Raw genomic sequence first — 22,329 nt, forward strand, 5'->3', positions numbered from 1 at the left:
ACACATACTAATAAATCAATACACAGACAAGTACAGTTGTAATACCTTTATTAAGATCTCTGCCGTTTGAACCGAAAGAGCTCTTCAAGCATAAAATGTCACTCATAGTATGGAGTTCTCTAAGTTAAGACTGTAAACCTGAACTCCACATAAGTCAAGGTATTTTACTCTCCTTTATGGATTTTGTAGCTTCAGTATTGTGCTGTCTTGTTTGCTTTTTCTAGAGGGCGACCCCTCATCAAATAGGTGACACCACACTACCCCGAAGTGATCCTAACCTTTCTGCACCAGACAAAGGTGAACCATGTCTCATTGTCATGAATGTCATCTCAGTCATTGTCTCCATCTGTCTTTACAGTACATGAGTATATAAGCCCAAAATCATTATATCACCAAAGTATCCTTGGCTATGTGTCATACCAAGACACTAGCGTCCTGCTAAACAGTCACTTCTCATCCTTCAGTCAGTCAAAGATATCATAGCTGTGGTCATCTGTCCGGACATGAGTGTAGTTGACAGACTGACCGATGAGAGTGTGACAGACTATGTCTGGAGAAGAGACATCTGCTTCAATGACAACCTCTCCCCATGAGGTCTATTCCCTCCCAGCTCCATCAGTATTCACAGTCAACAACAGACACGTGAGGAATCCCAAATGGTACCCTATTTCTTATATAGTGCACTACTTTTGACCAACTCTGGTCAAAAGTAGTGCACTTTATAGGGAAGAGGGTGCCATTTGGGACACAGCCACATTAAATTGATGCTTTTTATTTATTAATATCAGAACGCGTGAAAAGGTTTTATTCCCCAAGGGCTGATGGGATACGCCTTTTTGGAAGGCTATGCATATGTATAAATGCATATGTGTGTCAGTTTTCTATCCACAGATGCCCGTTGTATATTTTATATGTTATATATATTTTTACATATTCCAGTGGACGGCATTTCAAATCTAGTTTGGAAGGGCCCTTGTGTAATTAAAAAAGCTCAGCTGTTTGATTGCTTTCTGTGAACTTCACTGATGGCTAGAGGTTCAGGGAAAATGAACTAATGAAATTAGCATTTTATAGAAAATGTAAAAAAAATATGTGGAAAATTAATATACCTGTAAAAAACATCACGTTGATCCACAAGCACAGTGGTGTGCCACTTTAAGGTGTATTCACTCAGCTCAAGTGGAAATGCACAAACCAGGAAATCCTGCTCTTTTACACCAGTTTGTGGAAGAATGAACTAGACACAGAGCACCTTCGTATTAACAGGAGAGAACAGGGAAGTGTTATTTACACTGTGATTTCTCTCACTGCATTCTAAACAGCACAGTGAGGGTTTAAGATTACAACTTGTCAGTTGCATGATATTCAGTACATAAGAAGATTGAGGTGTGGGTGATTGTTAATAATAATAATTCATAATTTGGTGGGTGCTTACATTTGTCCTATTTCACACATATACAAGTGTGTATTAATTGGAAATGTGTTTTTTGCATATCCCACGCTCCCTGAGACACCCTCAGAGAGCGGGGTCACACCAAGGTCTGCCATTCAATGGCGATCATGGAGCAATTAGGATTAAGTGCCTTGCTCAAGGGCACATTGACCGATTTTTAACCTTGTCGGCTCGGGGATTCAAACTAGCGAACTTTCGGTTACTAGCCCAACGCTCTAACCTCTAGGCCACCTGCCACCCCCACAAATGTAAATGTGTAGTCTGTCAAATCTCTATCTGATCATGCTTTATATTAAGGCTAAGAAAATCTTGAAATGTAGTAACTCTGTCATAAATCATCAGTTACAACAACACATATGAATCCCTATCTCTAATGTTATCAAATGTCCTGTTATTCACTATGATTACAGTGGCTTGCAAAAGTATTCACCCCCCTTGGCATTTTTCCTATTTTGTTGCCTTACAACCTGGAATTAAAATTGATTTTGGGAGGGTTTGTATCATTTGATTTACACAACATGCCTACCACTTTGAAGATGCAAAATATTTTTGGGGGTGAAACAAACAAGAAATAAGACAAAAAAACAGAACATTTGAGCGTGCACAACTATTTCACCCCCCCAAAGTCAATACTTTGTAGAGCCACCTTTTGCAGCAATTACAGCTGCAAGTCTCTTGGGGTATGTCTCTATGAGCTTGGCACATCTAGCCACTGGGATTTTTGCCCATTCTTCAAGGCAAAACTGCTCCAGCTACTTCAATTTGGATGGGTTCCACTGGTGTACAGCAATCTTTAAGTCATACCACAGATTCTCAATTTGATTGAGGTCTGGGCTTTGACTAGGCCATTCCAAGACATTTAAATGTTTCCCCTTAAACCACTCAAGTGTTGCTTTAGCAGAATGCTTAGGGTCATTGTCCTGCTAGAAGGTGAACCACCGTCCCAGTCTCAAATCTCTGGAAGACTGAAACAGGTTTCCCTCAAGAATTTCCCTGTATTTAGCTCCATCCATCATTCCTTCAATTCTGACCAGTTTCCCAGTCCCTGCCGATGAAAAACATCCCCACAACATGATGCTGCCACCACCATGCTTCACTGTGGGGATGGTGTTTTCGGGGTGATGAGAGGTGTTGGGTTTGCGCCAGACATAGCATTTTCCTTGATGGCCAAAAAGCTCAATTTTAGTCTCATCTGACCAGAGTACCTTCTTCCATATGTTTGGGGAGTCTCCCACATGGCTTTTGGCGAACACCAAACGTGTTTGCTTATTTTTTTCTTTAAGCAATGGCTTTTTTCTGGCCACTCTTCCGTAAAACCCAACCCTGATCTGTACTTCTCCACAACACAGCTCCTTGGTCTTCATGGTGCCCCTTGCTTAGTGGTGTTGCAGACTCTGGGGCCTTTCAGAACAGGTGTATATATACTGAGATCATGTGACAGATCATGTGACACTTAGATTGCACACAGGTGGACTTTATTTAACTAATTATGTGACTTCTGAAGGTAATTGGTTGCACCAGATCTTATTTAGGGGCTTCATAGCAAGGGGGGTGAATACATATGCACACACCACTTTTCCGTTATTTTATTTTTTTAATTGCTTGAAACAAGCTATTTTTTTCATTTCACTTCACCAATTTTGACTATATTGTCCATTTAAATTACAGGTTGTATTGCAACAAAATAGGAAAAACGCCAAGGGGGATGAATACTTTTTCAAGGCACTGTACATTCTAATATAGAGCTAGATTCTAGTCTACATTGTCTGATGTGTTGTGATATGTTGTCTTGTGTTGTAACCCAATGAGCAGTGATTGATGCATGTCTGTCTATATGTTTGTACACCAACATAGTGAGACCCACCTTCAGTAGCTGGAGTCTAGACAGTGTAAAAGAGGTCAACAACACACAGTTCTCTGACACTGTGGGAAAGTTGCTCTGTCCCCCTGTCCCTCCTAGGCCACCATACTCAGGTAAACCAATCAGAACACTCTGCCAATGAGGAACGGCACTAATACTTTCCCCCATCTTTTGACACCTGGTGCTTCCACCTGCTCTCTTAAAAGGCTTGTTCTTACTCTATCAACTCTCTGCTATAAACTCAGCTGCTCTCTTCTATTCCTCCTGGTTTGCTTCTATAAATAATTATCCTTCACATGATGTATACATACTGTATAATAATGGTCTGTATTCTAGCCTGGGTGCCTGTCTGTTTCTGCTCTAGCCAACTTGTTATTATCCTGCCAAAGGCAACTATCTAGCACTGTTGAGGACACAAATACTCCAGTACCCAAGCTATTTATTCCTTCTACTTATTAGAAATGATGACCAATAATTGACTATCTGACAAGCTTTGGTGCAGGAGGAAAATCATAAAACAATCTATATGATTGACTTTGATGATGATTGCAATAGAATCCCTATGGACAAATAAATTGGTCAAGCTCACGTCATAAAGTCGTGAATACTTTATGAATGTATTTTATCTGATGGGAAAACCAACAACAGCATACAGCGCACACATACACACATAAACACACACATGCAGTGCACACAAACACACACACAGCACACAAACACACACACACAGTGCACACAACTCCCAAACTCTCACTTCTGAAGCCCTGAGCTTGACACTTCCAGTAAACTTTTTTGATCTTTTATTTTTTATATTTATTTTGTGATTCACTAGAGCTGACTTTTCCCCCTGTTGTAGCGTTGAATTTAGTGTTTTGCCCTCCAAAGAGCAGCTGTTGGATGTATAAACAGCTTAGTGCTGACTAAGGACCCGCGGCTGTGCGATTATTTGATTCATAGATGCCTAAACCTACTGAAGCCCTCAGCTGTGGAGGACTCACTCCTGTGTCATCAAGTCAACTGGTACAAAATGGTGGCAGGATTTAAACATACCCTATTTTCTCTGTTTCTCTCTGGTTGACTGTCAACAGGCTCTTCAGCCAAGACTATGAGGTCGCAGTCCCCTGTCCCAACGTCCAGATCTCCACAAAAGGTTGGTGTTGTGTGTGTGATTGCATTTATGTGTCCTCTAGTGGTTCTCTGATGATGCTGATCTGAGTATACTGTGCACTACAAATAGGGTCAGGAGGACAGCATGGGATCAGAACTCTGAGTCCTTCATTCCAGTAGTAGATGACTCATTTGATCCTGTTGCGTGCATGCTTGTCTGAATGTATGTGGGTTTGCGTACATACATGCGTGCTTGTATGTGGTACGTGTGTGTATGTATTTGTGCATGCATGCGTCCATCTGTGAGTGTGTGGTTACTGGGCTGTGACAGATGACACTGATCCGGTTGGCAATACAGTGGGCAGCTCAGCTAAACAGAACTGAGTCCAGGGCCCTGAAGGAGTTCTCTCAGTATAGCATCCTGCTCACCACTAAACCACTCACATACACACTCACACACACTTTCAAGAGTTTAAGTACCAGGCATTAAAATTAAAATGGGTTTAGAATATTTATTGAGGAAATGGAATGGATGTTAGAATGAGGATTCAGGAGGGGAATGAGAATGGACCGGATGAAGCCAAGGGCTGCAGATGAAGGATCCAGGAGGTGGACTCTGTAGGGTTTTGCTTTGAGTCTCAGATAGACATCATCATCAGGCCGTGGTAGATGGGCTGCTGTGGTGATGGCAATCACCCATAGGAGATCCTTGGAAGAACTTAAGAGATACTAGATAGAAGGTGGAGATGAAGCGATGCAAAACTTCAAAAGGCTAGTAAGGCTACGCGCATGCACTGCAGAACAGAGAGGAGGCTGATTAGCAATGAGTAGCAGCTGATGCTTGTTGAGTTGCTAGGGAGCTGTGTTCAAGGCAACTAGTTAAAGTGTTGCATTCAAGTCTGGTCCTCTCTCCTGAATTTTAGTTAATTATTTACACCATAACAACCCTCAGGCTCCCTCTCTGTGTACCCAGAGGAAGAGCCTCTTCATTATATATCCCTGAACCTGGTACAACTACATGTATTTATAGTTGTCTCCATATTTTATTAAACAACTCCCCCGTACCTTTCCTAGAATCCTTTATGGGTTGTGGGCTGGCTGCTGGTGACGATATGCTGTTGAGGCCAAGGGAGATGTGTATGTATGTATGTACATTACATGACCAAAAGTATGTGGACACCTGCTTGTCGACCATCTCATAATATGGAGTTGGTCTCCCCTTAGCTGCTATAAGCCTCCACTAGATGTTGGAACATTGCTGCGGGGACTTGCTTTCATTCAGCCACGAGCATTAGTGAGATCGGGTACTGATGTTGGGTGATTAGGCCTGGCTCACAGTCGGTGTTCCAATTCATCCCAAAGGTATTCAATGGGGTTGAGGTCTGGGCTCTGTGCAGGCCAGTCAAGTTCTTCCACACCAATCTCGACAAACCATTTCTGTATGGACCTCACTTTGTGCATGGGGGCATTGTCATGCTGAACCAGGAAAGGGCCTTCCCAAACTGTTACCACAAAGTTGGAAGCACAGAATTGTCTAGAATGTCATTGTATGCTATAGCATTAAGATTTCCCTTCACTAGAACTAAGGGGCTTAGCCTGAACCATGAAAAACAGCCCCAGACCATTATTCCTTCTCCACCAAACATTACAGTTGGCACTATGTATTGGGGCAGGTAGCGTTCTCCTGGCATCTGCCAAACCCAGATTCGTCCGTCGGACTGCCAGATAGTGAAGCGGGATTCATCACTCCAGAGTCCATTGGCGGCAAGCTTTACACCACTCCAGCCGACACTTGGCATTGCGCATGGTGACTTTAGGCTTGTATGCGGCTGCTCGGCCATGGAAACCCATATCATGAAGCTCGCGACGAACAGTTATTGTGCTGACATTGCTTCCAGAGGCAGTTTGGAACTTGGTAGTGAGTGTTGCAACCGAGGACAAACGATTTTTATGTACTACGTGCTTCAGCACTCAGTGGTCCCATTATGTGAGCTTGTCGGGCCTACCACTTCGCGGCTGAGCCGTTGTTGCTCTTAGACATTTCCACTTCACAATAACAGCACTTGCAGTTGACCGGGGCAGCTCTAGCAGGGCAGAAATTTGACGAACTGACTTGATGGAAGTGCCACGTTGAAGGTCACTGAGCTCTTCAGTAAGGCCATTCTACTGTCTATGGAGATTGCATGGCTGTGTGCTAAATTGTATGCACCTGTCAGCAGCAGGTGTGGCTGAAATAGCCGAATCCACTAATTTGAAGGGGTGATACTTTTGTACCGAGAGTCATCTTCTTCTTTCGACCAGTCGATTGGTCGAAATGTTTAAACTTATATAGACAGACACACCCTATGTGTTTGAATAAAATGTACTACATATGCACTGAGCTTGTCTGATGCTTCAAGCACACTGTTTGATTAAATAATTAAGACGCACAAATGACTCAAGAAAGAGCCGATGGTAACACTGTGTTAAAAAAAATGACAGCGAGTGCCTTTGTGACTGGCGCACGTTGTCTCGCTCTCCTCCCTACTGCAGTGAAAATGCACCACAGCACAGCAAGTGTTTATTACGCTGTCCGTGCTGAAGCTGCAACATCATTTCAGCAATTTAGTTTCTTACTTGTTTCTGACTGAAAAGTTATGTTATTGAAATCCCTCATTTGTTTAGGGAAAACATTCCCTATTCCCTCAAACATTGCTCTCTTTACGTGAAACATGTAACCATCGCATGGATTTGACCAATAGGACCTGACCTATAGCCTCTCATAATCGCATCAATAAATTGGTTATAACAATCTCAGAGCACAGTACGTGACTGCCAAATGGATATGGAATACGTGAAAAAGAAACTCGAAACGTGCGAATGTTTACTGGTTGCTCAGGAGGGAAAGGGGAAGTCAGATCTGTGGACGACATTTGACTTAGTTGTGGAAACTACTGGAGATAATGTATATTGTGTGCCAAACATTTTCTGACCATTTGGAACAGTGTAAACAACACTAAATAAATAAGTGTACCAGAGAGTCTGTTCTAACGAAGAAATAAAGCCTTTATTACGGCAGACTAAAAACAGCTGCATGCATTCGTGAATTGTGGTTTATTTATTGTTTAGGCTAATTATTCAAAGCTCCCTTTGTTATTTAATTTAAAACTAAAATGCTTCATTGCATTTCAAAGCATGAATGTCTCGTATGCTCTGTGATGGTATGAACGAATGAATTATTGATTGATTGATTGATTGATACAGTAGCCTATATATTGAAATAAAGGCCTAAGTAAGTTACGGTATTAAGACTAAACAGAACGCGCTCTTAGGCCTACAGCTCGATGGTGGTTATACAAGGCTACTATACAAAGCCTACTAATGATAACGGAATTGCTTATTATTATAATAATGATGATCATAATAATAATTTTAACAATAGGAGTGAGAGCTGCGTGCATATTATGTGTGACAAACCGGTGCTGTTAGATTACAATATTGTTTTTCTTCCTGTTTGGAACACTAAATAAATGCCAAGTAATACCAGTCTGTTCTAACGGCAAAAAATTGTAAAGCCATTATTACAGTGTAGCAAATATAAAAAATAGCTGAATCTGTGAAATTGCTTTATCTGACATTTTGCCTTTGCATGAGGCTTGGTGCTCACTGAATCAGTAGGCTATTAAGCAAACACTCAAACAGGCAACAGAAGCTAGATCTGTCTTATTTCTGTAGATATATATGGATGATTTATAAAGTCAGTCACATTTAAGACAGAGCTGGTGTAACTGAGACATGTTTGTAGGCCTCCTTGCTCGCACATGCTTTTTCACTTTTGCCCACACATTTTCTATAGGATTGAGGTCAGGGCTTTGTAATGGCCACTCCAATACCTTGACTTTGTTGTCCTTAAGCCATTTTGCCACAACTTTGGAAGTATGCTTGGGGTCATTGTCCATTTAGAAGACCCATTTGCGACCAAGCTTTAACTTCCTGACTGATGTCTTGAGATGTTGCTTCAATATATCCACATAATTTTCCTTCCTCATGATGCCATCTATTTTGTGAAGTGCACCAGTCCCTCCTGCAGCAAAGCACCCCCACAGCATGATGCTGCCACCCCCGTGCTTCACGGTTGGGATGGTGTTCTTCGGCTTGCAAGACCCCCCTTTTTCCTCCAAACATAACAATGGTCATTATGGCCAAACAGTTATATTTTTGTTTAATCAGACTAGAGGACATTTCTCCAAAAAAGTATGATCTTTGTCCCCATGTGCAGATGCAAACCATAGTCTGGCTTTTTTATGGCGGATTTGGAGCAGTGGCTTCTTCCTTGCTGAGCAGCCTTTCAGGTTATGTCGATATAGGACTCATTTTACTGGAGATATAGATACTTTTGTACCTGTTTCCTCCAGCATCTTCACAAGGTCCTTTGCTGTTGATCTGGGATTGATTTGCACTTTTCGCACCAAAGTACGTTAATCTCTAGGAGACAGAACGCGTCTCCTTCCTGAACGGTATGACGGCTGCATGGTCCCATGGTGTTTATACTTGCGTACTATTGTTTGTACAGATGAACGTGGTACCTTCAGACGTTTGTAAATTGCTCCCAAGGATGAACCAGACTTGTGTAGGTCTACAATAATTTTTCTGAGGTCTTGGCTGATTTATTTTGATTTTCCCATGATGTCAAGCAAAGAGGCACTGAGTTTGAAGGTAGGCCTTGAAATACATCCACAGGTATGTAAACTTCTGATTTCAACTGTATGTACAGTTGAAGTCGGAAGTTTACATACACTTAGGTTGGAGTCATTAAAACTTGTTTTTCAACCAATCCACACATTTCTTGTTAACAAACTATAGTTTTGGCAAGTCGGTTAGGACATCTACTTTGTGCATGACACAAGTAATTTTTCCAACAATTGTTTACAGACAGATTATTTCACTTATAATTCACTGTATCACAATTCCTGTGGGTCAGAAGTTTTACATACACTAAGTTGGCTGTGTTTTTAAACAGCTTGGAAAATTCCAGAAAATGATGTCATGGCTTTAGAAGCTTCTGATAGGCTAATTGACATCATTTGAGTCAATTGGAGGTGTACCTGTGGATGTATTTCAAGGCCTACCTTCAAAATCAGTGCCTCTTTGCTTGACATCATGGGAAAATCAAAAGAAATCAGCCAAGACCTCAGAAAAAAGATGGTGGACCTCCACAAGTCTGGTTCATCCTTGGGAGCTATTTCTAAATGCCTGAAGGTACCACGTTCATCTGTGCAAACAACAGTACGCAAGTATAAACACCATGGGACCACGCAGCCATCATACCGCTCAGGAAGGAGACGCGTTCTGTCTCCTAGAGATGAACGTACTTTGGTGCGAAAAGTGCAAATCAATCCCAGAACAACAGCAAAGGACATTGTGAAGATGCTGGAGGAAACAGGTACAAAAGTATCTATATCCACAGTAAAACGAGTCCTATATCGACATAACCTGAAAGGCCGCTCAGCAAGGAAGAAGCCACTGCTCCAAATACGCCATAAAAAAGCCAGACTACAGTTTGCAACTGCACATGGGGACAAAGGTCGTACTTTTTGGAGAAATGCCCTCTGGTCTGATGAAACAAAAATAGAACTGTTTGGCCATAATGACAGGAAAAAGGGGGTCGCTTGCAAGCTGAAGAACATCATCCCAACCGTGAACCACGGGGGTGGCAGCATCATGCTGTGGGGGTGCTTTGCTGCAGGAGGGACTGGTGCACTTCACAAAATAGATGGCATCATGAGGAAGGAAATGTGTGTGGATATATTGAAGCAACATCTCAAGACATCAGTCAGGAAGTTAAATATTGGTCGCAAATGGGTCTTCCAAATGGACAATGACCCCAAGCATACTTCCAAAGTTGTGGCAAAATGGCTTAAGGACAACAAAGTCAAGGTATTGGAGTGGCCATCACAAAGCCCTGACCTCAATCCTATAGAAAATGTGTGGGCAGAACTGAAAAAGCATGTGCGAGCAAGGAGGCCTACAAACCTGTCTCAGTTACACCAGCTCTGTCAGGAGGAATGGGCCAAAATACACCCAACTTATTGTGGGAAGCTTGTGGAAGGCTACCCGAAACGTTTGACCCAAGTTAAACAATTTAAAGGCAATGCTATCAAATACTAATTGAGTGTATGTAAACTTCCGACCCACTGGGAATGTGATGAAAGAAATAAAAGCTGAAGTAAATCATTCTCTCTACTATTATTCTGACATTTCAAATTCTTAAAATAAAGTGGTGATCCTAACTGACCTAAGACAGGGACTTTTTACTAGGATTAAATGTCAGGAATTGTGAAAAACTGAGTTTAAATGTATTTGGCTAAGGTGTATGTAAACTTCCGACTTCAACTGTGTGTGTGTGTGTGTGTGTGTGTGCGTGCCTGACTGCCTACCTCCCTGTGTGTGTGTGTTGGGGGTGTGTGCATGTGCATCTCTTTCTGTTCTCCTACTAATGCTGATGAGTGTTCTGACAATGCTTTGAATGTCTGTGTGCTATATGGTTTCTCTGTTGGTTGTCAGGCAGTATTGAACCACAGTTGAATTATCTTCCCCCTCCATGTCATCTCATGTTCTCATCCACACTGGCTTTCACCTGTCAGATAATTCTGCTAATGAGCAATTTATTATCTAGCACCAGCCTGCATGTGGCAAGGCAGATTAGGAGGAGTGACATTTTAAGAGGCTTTTACAAATCTGCATTGAGAAAGTCTTATTTTTAGTTAGAAAATCAAATACAGTTGTTCTTTGCACTGGCAGTTTTTCGTAAGTGAGGCACAAACAGCAACAGAAATACAACGCCTTATAGTTGTGTGTGTTGTAATGGGGCCTGTTGGAGGTCTGCTGAGGGGTCTTCTTTGATTGTGCTGTGAGGGGCAGCTCAGTGCTCTATCTACGCCTTTGAGATATGTGGGGAATATTAACATATCAACGAGCATTTAGCTTCAGTCATGTTGAGAGAAGTAACATTAATATTTTGAATTGTCAGACAGAAACATTAATTTGCTGCGTCTCAGTATGACATACTGTAGCATACATAACAGATCAATTGTCCTTTCCACTAAATCAAATTAAGTGTAACAAGATATAACAGTATTTCCATGTAATTTCTCAGAAAACATTTTGACAACATATTGGATTCCTCACGCTGAAACTGTATTGTATTTCTCTGTCTCAGTGCACACTGACATATGATGAGGTGGAAAAAGCACCATGGCACTGTCAATCTGTCTGGAGTCTTTATTCTTATGCTTCATATGTTTTATTGTTCCTTTATGCTATACCTCATTAGGCTGTGAAGCATACATGTGCAGTCTTAAGGAGACTGCTACTCTCTCTGTTTCTGTACGAGCTATTGGTTGTGGTTGGTTCTCAGTTTCTGATTGGTTCTCTGATAAGTTCTCTATTTCCGTTTGGTCCTCTGATTGGTTCTTTGTTTCTGTTGTGTCTCTGATTGTCTCTCTGTTTCTGTCTCTCCATAGAGTTCATTGCCGCCCTTCACGCCCTCACCCACTGAATGCCAGTCGGCTGGACTGGTGTCCAACTCGCCCGTCCTCTCCGGTAGCTACAGCAGCGGCATCTCCTCCCTGAGTCGCTGCAGTGTGTCCGAGGCATCGGGCACCGAGGCAACCACCGGAGACCACCCCGCCCACCAGGGGCCCACCATGCCCAACTCGGTCTCCTCGGGCTCGGACGAGCTCATCCGCCGCGAGAACAAGACGCCGCCACCCTACAGCGTGTATGAGCGCACCAACCCTCGTAGGCCGGTTCCCCTGCCCCATAGTCTCTCCATCCCTCCCAGTGTGGACCCCCCAGCCCTGCCACCCAAGCCCCACCAGCTACGCACTAGCAGCATGAAGTTGGACCCAGCATCGGACCCTCGCAGGGCCGACGGGGTGCCCCATGTCCCCAGACCCAGACCTCTCCCCAGGAAGGTCTCCCAGCTATAGGGTGGGTGAAGACCTACAACCCTGGTGGGTTAATGGGTGACACCACTGGCGCGTTTTGCACTTTTTACACTGTCTTCTCTTCAGTTTGGCAATCCCAGGATCTGCCCAAGACAGACTCAAGACTTATGAGTTTGTCTCATTGTGAATCTTTTTTTGAAAGGGCTTTGCATTGACTGACTTTGTCATTCCGCACTTTTAGCTCCAGTACAGTAGGTTCCGCACGGTAAATTGATACGTTTATCAGAAGAAGAAAAATGAAGACAACGAACTTAGGTGTTGATTTTTTGATTTTTTATAGATGTAATAGTCCCAATATATGTATATATTGGTTATATATAAGAAGTGTTTTGCCTTAAGTATTGGAAACAGAGTCTTTTATCCATGAGTCTTGCACGTTTTTGAAGTACACTATACTTTTCTATATGGCTAAAAGGTGCTAGAGGTCTCATGCATATGCATTTCAGTTTATTGTAGTAGCTGAGGGTGTGTTCGCATACATCCACAATGGTACGGGAACAGGAAGCAAAGATTGACCTATTTGACCATTTTTTCATTGTCATGACTATTTGAAAAGTACTGTATAGCTAAAATCGGTGCCTTGTTTTTATTCTTGGTTAGTAATAGAACATTCCTTTCCCATAGGAATGGAGAATTGTAGTCGTAACAAGTCACTCAGAAATCCACCCCTTCATGACATTGAATCACTCAAATATCTTAACCTTTCTTCAAGCTCTACTCTAAGACATAAAGAGCTCCTTCCATCTTTTAAATCAATTTTCTTAGACCAATGCACATGTTTCCAAGTATCCATAGTTCTTGTATCTGACGTGCCACTAAATTGAAGACTTGTGAAAGTATTCAACCCCCTTTCATGTTTCCTATTTTGTTGCCTTACAACCTGGAATTAAAATTGATTTTTGGGGGGTTTGTATCATTTGATTTTCACAACATGCCTACCACTTTGAAGAAATAAGACTAAAAAACAGAAAACTTGAGCGTGCATAACTATTCACCCCTCCAAAGTCAATACTTTGTAAAGCCACCTTTTGCAGCAATTACAGCTGCAAGTCTCTTGGGAAAAGCAATGGCTTTTTTCTGGCCACTCTTCCGTAAAGCCCAGCTCTGTGGAGTGTACGGCTTAAAGTGGTCCTATGGACAGATACTCCAATCTCCACTGTGGCGCTTTGCAGCTCCTTCAGGGTTATCTTTGGTCTCTTTGTTGCCTCTCTGATTAATGCCCTCCTTGCCTGGTCTGTGAGGTTTGGTGGGCTGCCCTCTCTTGGCAGGTTTGTTGTGGTGCCATATTCTTTCCATTTTTTAATAATATATTTAATGGTGCTCCGTGGGATGTTCAAAGTTTCTGATCTTTTTTTATAACCCAACCCTGATCTGTCCTTCTCCACAACTTTGTCCCTGACCTGTTTGGAGAGCTCCTTGGTCTTCATGGTGCCGCTTGCTAGGTGGTGCCCCTTGCTTAGTGGTGTTGCAGACTCTGGGCCTTTCAGAATAGGTGTGTATACAGTTGAAGTCGGTAGTTTACATACACCTTAGCCAAATACGTTTAAACTCAGTTTTTCACAATCCCTGAGATTTAATCCTTGTCAAAATTCCCTGTCTTAGGTCAGTTAGGATCACCACTTTATTTTAAGAATGTGAAATGTCAGAATAATAATAGAGAGAATGATTTATTTCATATTTTATTTATTTCATCACATTCCCAGTGGGTCAGAAGTTTACATACACTCAATTATTATTTGATAGCATTGCCTTTAAATTGTTTAACTTGGGTCAAACGTTTCAGGTAGCCTTCCACAAGCTTCCCACAATAAGTTGGGTGCATTTTGGCCCATTCCTCCTGACAGAGCTGGTGTAACTGAGTCAGGTTTGTAGGCCTCCTTGCTCGCACATACTTTTTCACTTTTGCCCACACATTTTCTATAGGATTGAGGTCAGGGCTTTATGATGGCCACTCCAATACCTTGACTTTGTTGTCCTTAAGCCATTTTGCCACAACTTTGGAAGTATGCTTGGGGTCATTGTCCATTTGGAAGACCCATTTGCAACCAAGCTTTAACTTCCTGACTGATGTCTTGAGATGTTGTTTCAATATATCCACATAATTATCTTTCCTCATGATGCCATCTATTTTGTGAAGTGCACCAGTCCCTCCTGTAGCAAAGCACCCCCACAGCATGATGCTGCCACCCCCGTGGTTCACAGTTGGGATGGTGTTCTTCGGCTTGTAAGCAACCCCCTTTTTCCTCCAAACATAACAATGGTCATTATGGCCAAACAGTTATATTTTGTTTCATCAGACCAGAGGACATTTCTCCAAAAAGTACGATCTTTGTCCCCATGTGCAGTTCCAAACCGTAGTCTGGCTTTTTTATGGCGGATTTGGAGCAGTGGCTTCTTCCTTGCTGAGCGGCCTTTCATGTTATGTCGATAAAGGACTTGTTTTACTGTGGATATAGATACTTTTGTATCTGTTTCCTCCAGCATCTTCACAAGGTCCTTTGCTGTTGTTCTGGGATTGATTTGCACTTTTCGCACCAAAGTACGTTAATCTCTAGGAGACAGAACGCGTCTCCTTCCTGAGCAGTATGGTCCCATAGTGTTTATACTTGCATACTATTGTTTGTACAGATGAACGTGGTACCTTCAGGCGTTTGGAAATTGCTCCCAAGGATGAACCAGACTTGTGGAGGTCTACCATTTTTTTTCTGGTCTTGGCTGATTTCTTTGGATTTTCCCATGATGTCAAGCAAAGAGGCACTGAGTTTGAAGATAGGCCTTGAAATACATCCACAGGTACGACTCCAATTGACTCAAATGATGTCAATTAGCCTATCAGAAGCTTCTAAAGCCATGACATCATTTTCTGGAACTTTCCAAGCTGTCCAAACTTAGTGTATGTAAACTTCTGACCCACTGGAATTGTGATACAGTGAATTATAAGTGAAATAATCTGTCTGTAAACAATTGTTGGAAAAATTACTTGTGTCATGCACAAAGTAGTTGTCCTAACCGACTTGCCAAAACTATAGTTTGTTAACAAGAAATTTGTGGAGTGGTTGAAAAACGAGTTTTAATGACCGAAGTGTATGTAAACTTCCAACTTCAACTGTATATACTGAGATCATGTGACAGATCACGTGACACTTTCTTTGCACACAGGTGGACTTTATTTAACTAATTATGTGACTTCTGATTGAACTGAACTTCTAATTGGTTGCACCAGATCTTATTTAGGGGCTTCATAGCAAAGGGGGTGAATTCATATGCACGCACCACTTTTCCGTTATTTATTTTTTAGAATTTTTTAAAGAAAGTTATTTTTTTCGTTTCACTTCACCAATTTGGACTATTTTGTGTATGTCCATTACATGAAATCCAAATAAAAATCAATTTAAATGACAGGTTGTAATGCAACAAAATAGGAAAAACGCCAAGGGGGGTGAATACTTTTGCAAGGCACTGTAGCTATACTACATTTACATTTTAGTCATTTAGCAGACGCTCTTATCCAGAGCGACTTACAGTTAGTGAATACATATTTTTTTATACTGGCCCCCCATGGGAAACGAACCCATAACCCTGGCGTTGCAAACACCATGCTCTATCAACTGAGCTACATCCCTGCCGGCCATTCCCTCCCCTACCCTGGACGACGCTGGGCCAATTGTGCGCCGCCCATGAGTCTCCCGGTCGCGGCCGGCTGCGACAGAGCCTGGTTTCGAACCAGGATCTCTAGTGGCACAGTTAGCACTGCGATGCAGTGCCTTAGACCACTGTGCCACTCAGGAGTACTAAATTGTATGTAGTTCTAATAAGTTGGAGGCCATTGCTGTCAGAGGGGCCAGAGATGTGGACACACCCTAACCCTCCTGCATGAAGTGTAGTATGTATGTGGAGGTGGATCTTTGGGGTTTACCAAGTATTGTGCCAAAGGAAGATGTACTGTATGTATGCTGTAATGACAAACTAGGAATCCTGAACCTGGAAACTGGAAACACTCTATTGACAAGACAAGCTGAGATTGTACTAGCCCACAATGAAAACAACAGACTTTGGGACAAATCCAGTTATTTAGATGAAAAGTCATTGTGGGGGTATAAGAATGGCAACTGTTAAAGTAAGGAATGGTTATATGATATTAGCACAAATCAGATTGAATCTGCATTAACAGTGGTTACATTACCAAGGACTCACTCTAACTCTCGAGTTGTTATCCTCTGACCACAATGGGCATTTGAAGTGCAGTATGTATGGTAGAAAAGATGCCCGCTGTCTGCCACTCAGTGACTGCCAGCAACTCGTACACACACGAGGGCTGCCATTCTATTCTATTTGAGAATCTTTTTAGAAAACCTTTTCAACTAATCATTGTATAGTCACACTTGTACAGTACAGCCAAGTGAGTTAGAAGTGTTCTCTCTATGTTTGACATACGTGGTGGGCAGAGTGTACTGGTATCGAGTCCTGTTCTACGGTATCTAGGCAGTCGTCACGTCAGGTGGTTTCCTTTCAGTGTTTTATGAAGAGAAGACAACACTGTTTTTGTAATAAAAATGTAAAAAATTGCGGGAAATATTGATCACTTAATTCAGTACAATGGTTTTCAGAATTAACTTGGGTATGGTTTGTATGTTTCACTTTTGTATGGTTAATTTCCTTTTTAATTTGTTGTGATTAAAAAAATAAAAAATATTCACATTAATAAGTATTTGAGAAATTGTAAATTATATAATGATGAGATTGTTGTAAGTATGCCAAATATAGTACCTTTGTGTATTATTATTATTATTATTGTAAATATTGTGTTTTTAACAAAATGTAGCTATAACGCATTTATAGCTTTGAATGTTGGAACAGCAAATTATTGTTATAAATGTCAAAGAATTATGTTTTTGTGAGTGTAGAAATCTAAGGTAATGCATAACTACACCTAACACATTTACATGCTCAATAAACTGCCCTATGTAATAAAAACATTTTGGTCAAGCATACCTTTAAATCATTCCCAGCTCTAACCTGTTAAAAACAATTCAGTGATAATTACTTCTATAATAGTTGCATTTTACAGTATATGTGTACAGGTTGAGCAATCACAGCAATGTTTATTCAATAGTTATAGTGATCTTCTGTGCACTCTAACGTTACATGATTCAGGATCAGCTTCATGTAATCAAAGAAATTCCCACACAATGCAACGATAAGCATGTACTGTGGGCGCTCAAGGTGATGTGGTAATTGTTTATGAGGAAATGGTGCGTGATCAGATAAGACAATGTGCACACACGGGGGAAATATTCCTTTAAACACAACACATCTAATGAATGTCTCCTCTTTAGTCTGTTGGGTGGGTGGGTGAGCCTGGATGATGGCACTCTTCATAACATCACATCACCGCCAAGAGGAGAGAAGAGGAGTACCCTTCACCGGATCAGATAGATGCAGTAATACAGTAATTGTGTCTGAGGCTGGTAATTTGACAGTGTTAATCTTGTCAGAAATGAATTTCCTGAAGACTTCTCGGAAGAGAGAACACGTAGTGGGGTACCGGAGGAGCGATTAACGTGCCTCCATTCTGGAACCCAGGAGAATGGGTTGTCAGTCCAACCCTCAATGGGCTTGTCAATCATCCTCACATTCAGCTTTCACTAGCAGGAAGGAAGCTGCATTTCATTCATGGACTGAAAGACTGTCTCAGCAGGATCGGGGAAGGGTTTAATCATTATGTACTACACAACTTTTTGCGGATGCAAAAACTAGACATCCTGTTTTTAAGTGAAAATAGCTTCATTGTAACTGAGCTAATAGCTCGAAGGCACGACTGCAAATTATATGTAAATGTTGTGAACTTGTGTGGCTTCCAATAACCACTATAACATAATACCATACATTTTAACAATACATCATTCAAACTGTAGTCTAACTCAGCAAAACAGTTTAGCCTCGTTATTTGGATGCTAAACATCTGACATTGAAAAGTGTTCCATAGGTGCTAAAAAAGAATTAGCGAGGGAAGGCTGGTTTTAATTTAACCTTGCCTAGGGCACATTTTGAATAACACACAACCCGAGAGAAGCCCTAGGTGTTTTTCTCTCTGTGCTAAATCTCCCTGGAATAGGAAAGCTGGAGCAACTCTACAGGGTGCACTGAGATCCTTCGGTTCAGAGAGGAGGGAATTTTCAAAGGAAGCTCTGAATAATTGATCTGCTTTTCCTATATCAACTTTGTTGTGCTCCTGGCTTATGGGGATTTACCTGACAGCTTCAAGTACTCAGGGTCTTTTTTTTTTCATGACAGAATGAGTGAAGTTACATTTTTACTGTGTGTTGTCCTCAGTGGAAGAGTATTGTCTCCACTGTGTAGGGATTTACCTGGTAGTTTCAAAGAGTTAGGCTGTTGAGGGTGTGTGTGTGTGTGTGTGTGTGTGTGTGTGTGTGAATGAGTGGATTATCAGTTGGAGGCTTACACGTCCAGATAAATTAACGTTTTTGCATAGAGTGGCCTCGCTGAAATGGCCAATGAATTAATAAAGGCATTACTTGTCGATAATGAGTAAACACAATACCAATACACCACAATAGAGTCCATACGTGTAAGGTCTTACAGTCAGGCTACAACATACAGAATAGGCAATCATGGGAATCAAATGGGAGTCCTGTGCAGTGCTTACTACAGCACAAGGACTACATTAAATGGACATTGATTGGTAAATTACCAGTAAAAAGAGCACAAAGGAATGGTTGTCTTGGGAAAAGGACAGATGTTGCAGGGCACTGTTAACTACCTCTGTCTGTCCTGGTTGGGGCTAGTTTCTTAGCATGCCATTGAGTTTCCTTCCTGTATGGTTGATTATTTGAGCATTTGTGCATGTTCAATAGCAAGGTGTGGGTTGAGTAGGCCACAGTCCTTGGTAGTGGCCATAGTCCACTACCAAGGACTGTGGCCTCTCCTTCTCCTTCTCCATGGCCGACGTGATTAAGACATTTAAGCATGTTAATCCCCGCAAGGCTGCCGGCCCAGACGGCATCCCTAGCCGCGTCCTCAGAGCATGTGCAGGTCAGCTGGCTGGTGTGTTCATGGACATATTAAATCTCTCCCTTTCCCAGTCTGCTGTTCCCACATCCTTCAAGAGGGCCACCATTGTTCCTGTACCCAAGAAAGCAAAGGTAACTGAACTAAATGACTATTGCCCAGTAGCACTCACCTCTGTCATCATGAAGTGCTTTGAGAGACTAGTCAAGGATCATATCACCTCTACCTTAACCTGTCACCCTAGACACACTTCAATTTGCTTACCGCCCCAATAGATCCAGAGACAATAAAATTGCCATCACACTGCACACTGCCCTATCCCATCTGGACAAGAGGAATACCTATGTAAGAATGCTGTTCATTGACTATAGCTCAGCATTCAACACCATAGCACCCTACTAGCTCATCATTAAGCTTGAGGCCCTGGGTCTGAACCCCGCCCTGTGCAACTGGGTCCTGGACTTCCTGACAGGCCGCCCCCAGGTGGTGAAGAAATGGAACACTAGACATCTCAGATGTACAGTGGGGGGAAAAAAGTATTTAGTCAGCCACCAATTGTGCAAGTTCTCCCACTTAAAAAGATGAGAGAGGCCTGTAATTTTCATCATAGGTACACGTCAACTATGTCAGACAAATTGAGATTTTTTTTCTCCAGAAAATCACATTGTAGGATTTTTTATGAATTTATTTGCAAATTATGGTGGAAATAAGTATTTGGTCACCTACAAACAAGCAAGATTTCTGGCTCTCACAGATCTGTAACTTATTCTTTAAGAGGCTCCTCTGTCCTCCACTCGTTACCTGTATTAATGGCACCTGTTTGAACTTGTTATCAGTATAAAAGACACCTGTCCACAACCTCAAACAGTCACACTCCAAACTCCACTATGGCCAAGACCAAAGAGCTGTCAAAGGACACCAGAAACAAAATTGTAGACCTGCACCAGGCTGGGAAGACTGAATCTGCAATAGGTAAGCAGCTTGGTTTGAAGAAATCAACTGTGGGAGCAATTATTAGGAAATGGAAGACATACAAGACCACTGATAATCTCCCTCGATCTGGGGCTCCACGCAAGATCTCACCCCGTGGGGTCAAAATGATCACAAAAATCCCAGAACCACATGGGGGGACCTAGTGAATGACCTGCAGAGAGCTGGGACCAAAGTAACAAAGCCTACCATCAGTAACACACTACGCCACCAGGGACTCAAATCCTGCAGTGCCAGACATGTCCCCCTGCTTAAGCCAGTACATGTCCAGGCCCGTCTGAAGTTTGCTAGAGTGCATTTGGATGATCCAGAAGGGGATTGGGAGAATGTCATATGGTCAGATGAAACCAAAATATAACTTGTTGGTAAAAACTCAACTCGTCGTGTTTGGAAGATAAAGAATGCTGAGTTGCATCCAAAGAACACCATACCTACTGTGAAGCATGGGGGTGGAAACATCATGCTTTGGGGCTGTTTTTCTGCAAAGGGACCAGGACGACTGATCCGTGTAAAGGAAAGAATGAATGGGGCCATGTATCGTGAGATTTTGAGTGAAAACCTCCTTCCATCAGCAAGGGCATTGAAGATGAAATGTGGCTGGGTCTTTCAGCATGACAATGATCCCAAACACACCGCCCGGGCAACGAAGGAGTGGCTTCGTAAGAAGCATTTCAAGGTCCTGGAGTGGCCTAGCCAGTCTCCAGATCTCAACCCCATAGAAAATCTTTGGAGGGAGTTGAACGTCTGTGTTGCCCAGCGACAGCCCCAAAACATCACTGCTCTAGAGGAGATCTGCATGGAGGAATGGGCCAAAATACCAGCAACAGTGTGTGAAAACCTTGTGAAGACTTACAGAAAACGTTTGACCTGTGTCATTGCCAACAAAGGGTATATAACAAAGTATTGAGAAACTTTTGTTATTGACCAAATACTTATTTTCCACCATAATTTGCAAATAAATTCATAAAAAATCCTACAATGTGATTTTCTGGATTTTTTTTCCTCATTTTGTCTGTCATAGTTGACGTGTACCTATGATGAAAATTACAGGCCTCTCTCATCTTTTTAAGTGGGAGAACTTGCACAATTGGTGGCTGACTAAATACTTTTTCCCCCCACTGTATATACTGCATTCTATTCTATAATATTCTTCTGTATCTTAGTCCATGCCGCTCTGTCATTGCTTGTCCATATATGTATATATTCTTAAATCCCATTCCTTACTTTTTTGTGTGTATTGGGTATATGTTGTGAAATTGTTAGATATTACTGCACTGTCGGAGCTAGAAGCACAAGCATTTCGCTACATCCGCTATAACATCTGCTAAACACGTATATGTGACAAATAACATTTGATTTGATTTGTGTTTACTTCTTCAGTTCACTACAAATATTATCATGCCATCGCTCTCTTGTTGTATTATTCAGACACTGCTATTTGTTATCAGAGGACCGACACAGACAGAGAAGTGGCTTGGGGTAGATTATAGTACAGAGATAATTTCACTGAAATCAAAGAGAGGAAAATAACAGCCCTGGATACGCAAAACTCATCACTACTGTATGGTGAGAGGTGTAGCACCCTCCACCGGGCACTTGAACTTGTACTTTCATTATCTCACTCCCCATCCTCTTCACTTACTCATTGTCCAAGGTCACCAGACTAGAGGCCCTGTTTACCCTGCTCCAATGCCCACAGAGGACCCTCCTCTCTGGCCCTCTTGACACCTCCTCCACCCCCTGTGCTGCGGAGAAGCTCCAGAGGGAACCTGTATCTGGAGCTCAACACTGTTAAAACCAAAACACATCTCTCTCTCTCACACACTCTCTCGCTCTTCCTCCCTCTCTCTTTCTCTGATGATCACCTTAGTTCTGCCTGGGTGACCTTGCCACAGCGATGT

The 22,329-nt window shown here is 42.1% G+C and overlaps 1 protein-coding gene across 5 annotated transcripts in view; it reads left to right on the top strand.

Moving 5' to 3' along the window:
• The window catches only part of LOC121543671 (dedicator of cytokinesis protein 4-like), a 125,881-nt gene extending 112,574 nt beyond the window's left edge, over nucleotides 1-13,307 (top strand). For 4 of the 5 annotated variants that reach the window (XM_041853725.1, XM_041853727.1, XM_041853726.1 and 1 more), the window contains 4 exons: nucleotides 225-297; nucleotides 3,308-3,427; nucleotides 4,403-4,464; nucleotides 11,924-13,307. In XM_041853725.1, the coding sequence (XP_041709659.1) occupies nucleotides 225-297; nucleotides 3,308-3,427; nucleotides 4,403-4,464; nucleotides 11,924-12,391 (723 nt within the window). In that variant the 3' untranslated portion in view covers nucleotides 12,392-13,307. The remainder of the gene's footprint in view (nucleotides 1-224; nucleotides 298-3,307; nucleotides 3,428-4,402; nucleotides 4,465-11,923) is intronic. The other variant, XM_041853728.1, reaches the window with a different exon arrangement.
• Nucleotides 13,308-22,329: the final 9,022 nt, after the last annotated feature.

The sequence above is a fragment of the Coregonus clupeaformis genome, unplaced genomic scaffold, assembly GCF_020615455.1.
Source record: "Coregonus clupeaformis isolate EN_2021a unplaced genomic scaffold, ASM2061545v1 scaf0025, whole genome shotgun sequence".
NCBI classification, from domain to species: Eukaryota; Metazoa; Chordata; class Actinopteri; order Salmoniformes; family Salmonidae; genus Coregonus; species Coregonus clupeaformis.